General features: G+C 30.8%; 1 protein-coding gene across 1 annotated transcript; it reads right to left on the minus strand.

The window, feature by feature from the left end:
• Window positions 1-1,514: 1,514 nt before the first annotated feature.
• LOC139853260 (calmodulin-binding protein 25-like) lies at window positions 1,515-2,475 on the minus strand. Its single transcript, XM_071842630.1, has one exon. It carries the CDS (start codon window positions 2,377-2,379, stop codon window positions 1,669-1,671), a length of 711 nt encoding a protein of 236 aa, XP_071698731.1. The 5' UTR covers window positions 2,380-2,475; the 3' UTR covers window positions 1,515-1,668.
• Window positions 2,476-3,693: the final 1,218 nt, after the last annotated feature.

The following is a 3,693-nucleotide window of genomic DNA, read 5'->3' on the forward strand; positions in this document are numbered from 1 at the left end:
AAATATATGAATAAAAATACTTTTAAAGCTCAATTCATAAATATATAATTTTTATTAATTAATTTACAACATAAATACAAATATTTACAGTTAAAGCTGCTTAAGAAACACTTGAATAAATAATAGTGGACAACTAAACCATGGAGTATTATATTATATGCATTATAAGTAATTTATAACCCATAAAATTTTGAAACTAATATTAACAAATTATTATTTGATTATTATTATTTAATTAGTATTAATAATTAGTAAGTAAATAATGTAACTAAGTAACTAATATAAATAATATATAATATTTATTTGCGATACCAAATGAATAGTTAAAATTAAAATAAATGATCGGAAAATATAATAAGTTCAATATAACGCAACATTATCTTTAACAAATATATAACGTAGCTTTTAGAGCTACATAGCTTTTAGCTCAAACTTATTATGAATAAATATAAATAAATATTGATATTTTATTTAATATGACAAGTCAATATTAATGTGATTTGGGAAGGACTCTGGATTTTTTTTTCTCAACCTTCGATGGTACTGCTGACATCGTCGCGAATTGGGTTTCCTCCTAAAGCGTGTGTGGGTTACAAATGAGAGGATTCGATATCGATATCGTCGTTAAAAAAAAAATTATATATGACAAGTCAATATTGAAAATAGATATTTATATAATTGATTAATTCAGCTAACTTCATAAACTGAAATATAGTAAGTTTTTAAACATAAATTTAAAGGTTACTTTTAAAATTCTCATAATAAATATACCTACAACATTAAAGATTATTTAGTTAAACAAAGTCTGGTAATAATAACTGTAAAGTGGACTACTTACGAGTATCTTTCCACAAACTACTTCTCAAAAATACCGTAACTCAAAAAGTCATCTAATAAAACAAATTCTCTGCCTAAAAAATATAATTTAATAATCAAAAAAATTATAAGTCTTATTATGGAGTAGAGAAAAGTATTTAATTTGCAGTTTTTTTTCTTGGCAAAAATACTGAAAACTATTAATATATATTTGACTAGCTTTTGGAGTTCAGTGCAACTTGTAACGTTTAAACATTTTTGCTGATGGTATTTGACTTAGTATTTGCAGATAGTATTTGACTAGCTTTTGGAGTTCAATGCAACTTGTATCGTTATACGGAGTAACATTTTTCCATGCAAGACCTACTAAAAGTTTGCTAAAGAATTTATATACAGTGAGGTGTTATCTGAACTAATTAAACAAATTTTTATATTCTTTAACGTGTTTCACTCATAATTAATTATTTGGTTAATTTAATTTTATATAATTTTAGTAAGTGTAGTGTTATTTGTTCATTAGATCAGTTAAATGTTTAGAAGCTAATCAAGAAAAATATGAAAAAATAAGTATGTGTCAATACTCAATAACGATGATAAATATAGAATAATACGAGTATGATCTAATTATCTAATTAATCACTAAATCGGTGCATTTGATACCTTAATCATAAATATTTAATGATATACTGTAACAGAACTAACACACAAAGCGTACGTCTTTAAAAAAGTACAACCTTTATAGAACGATAATTCTGGATTTACCAATTACATCTCTGAATAAACGATTCCCCTAAAACATCCTAGACTACCCGACAAAAAACATCAACAAAAACATGTTATTAACTTTACTAACTAAATTGATGATTCAAGGGTAGGAAAGCTAGAAAAAGAGTAAAAATCAGTTCCGGCACCACCATCATTTGCACCTAAATTCATCGCCCGAGATTGAGAAAACACCGATTGCATCCTTTGTTGTTGTATATTGTTACTTTGATGATCAAGTAAATAAGCCGAAGTATCCAAAGTTGGCAATAATCCTTGCAATTTATTAATATAAGGTTGTCGAACAGGTTCCGGTTTCGCAAATTGCGAAACCGAAAACTGTCCGCTACTTCCATTTGCTTCAAATTTCACTCCAGTCACTTGTTGCACCATTTGCCTAAAATTCGCCGGGTCGGCTTGAATAAAAGTCGTCACCGACCTTTTCGTCGTGCGCGATTTTCTTTTCATATTTTTACCACCAAATACACCGATGTTGTTTTTTCCTGGTTGTTTCGATCCAGGTGTTTCGGATTCCGAACCAGAACCCGAAACCGTTACAGTCGAACCAGTAGCAGTATTGGCACTAATACTGCAATACTCGTTCTGGTTCGACGGAAAATCAGGATAATCAACAGTCGGAGCGAACTGTTCCGACTGAGGACTAAAGAACGATTGTTGTAAGGCTTTGGTTAAAGCGGATTCGGTTTCATGGGCGAAAGGGTCCGTGTACCATGAATCGGTGTTTGTGGTTCGAAACATCCATGGTTCAATTGTTGCTAGATTATTGGATGATGATGCCATTGATGATTAAATTGTGGGTCCGATTGTTGTAGAAGTTTGATTTGTGAATGGAATGAAATGATAGTAGGAAGAGAAAAGGGTGAGAGTGAATATTTGTAGAGTAGGGGGTTGGGGATGAAGTGAGATAAATAGGGGGCGGTGAGAAATGTAAACGCGTTTATCGGAGACACGCGTCAAAAATGGTGTCACAGTTGATGTACGGAAACCTATTAGATCTCTCATGTGCATAGATCTGCTTGCCAGTACAATTTGAGTAGACGCTTACACAACATTTTGATTTATTTTAAGGAAATTTGATAAAGATTCCTACTAACGATAATCTAATTATGTTGTATAATGTATACATATTACATTTTTATTTTTGTTATTACTAAATTATTATGTGAGTGACTTCTTGTTAGTTGTAACTACTAAAGTGTCATCCAATTTTAATCACATGACACAAACATTTGAAAAAGTAAGTTAAAGTAAATGACATTACTGTACTTTTAAGTTCATCAAGAAGTAACATGTAACGATAATTTTTGTTTAACTATGTTTTTTTACATATACATAATAAAATTGTATCGAAAAGAGCTTGAGTGGTACAACTTCTATGTTGATCCCGGACCCACGTCCTTGAAATAATAGGTTATAGGCAAGAGTTCGAATCCTAGGAGAGGGGTTTTTATCAAGGATTATGTTGGGGTGATACGGCGCATGCCTTGAGCCTATCAATTTAATTCAAAACACACCGGGTACCCAATGTGGCGATGATGTGTGAAGAGTTACATGACACTAAAATTTCGAAAAGTGTCATCCAATTTTTATCACATGACACTAACATTTCAAAAAGTCGGTTAAAGAAAATGACATTACTGTACGTTTAAGTTCATCAAGAAGTAACATGTAACGATAATTTTTGTTTAATTGTGTGTTTTTACATATACATAACAAAATTGTATCGAATAGAGCTTGAGTGGTACAACTCCTATGTTGATCCCGGACCCACATAATTGAAATAATAGACGAGAGTTTGAATCCTAGGAGAGGGTTTTTTTTATCAAGGATTATGTTGAGGTGATACAGTGCATGCCTTAATCTTATCAATTTAATCCATAATACACCGGGTACCCAATGTGACGATGGTGTGTGAAGAGTTACATGACAATAACATTTCAAAAAGTGACATCCAATTTTGATCACATGACACTAACATTTCAAAAAGTCGGTTAAAGTAAATGACATTATTGTACGTTTAAGTTCATCAAGAAGTAACATGTAACGATAATTTTGGTTTAACTATGTGTTTTTACATATACATAACAAAATTGT

Source organism: Rutidosis leptorrhynchoides, chromosome 6 (genome assembly GCF_046630445.1).
Source record: "Rutidosis leptorrhynchoides isolate AG116_Rl617_1_P2 chromosome 6, CSIRO_AGI_Rlap_v1, whole genome shotgun sequence".
Classification (NCBI taxonomy): Eukaryota; Viridiplantae; Streptophyta; class Magnoliopsida; order Asterales; family Asteraceae; genus Rutidosis; species Rutidosis leptorrhynchoides.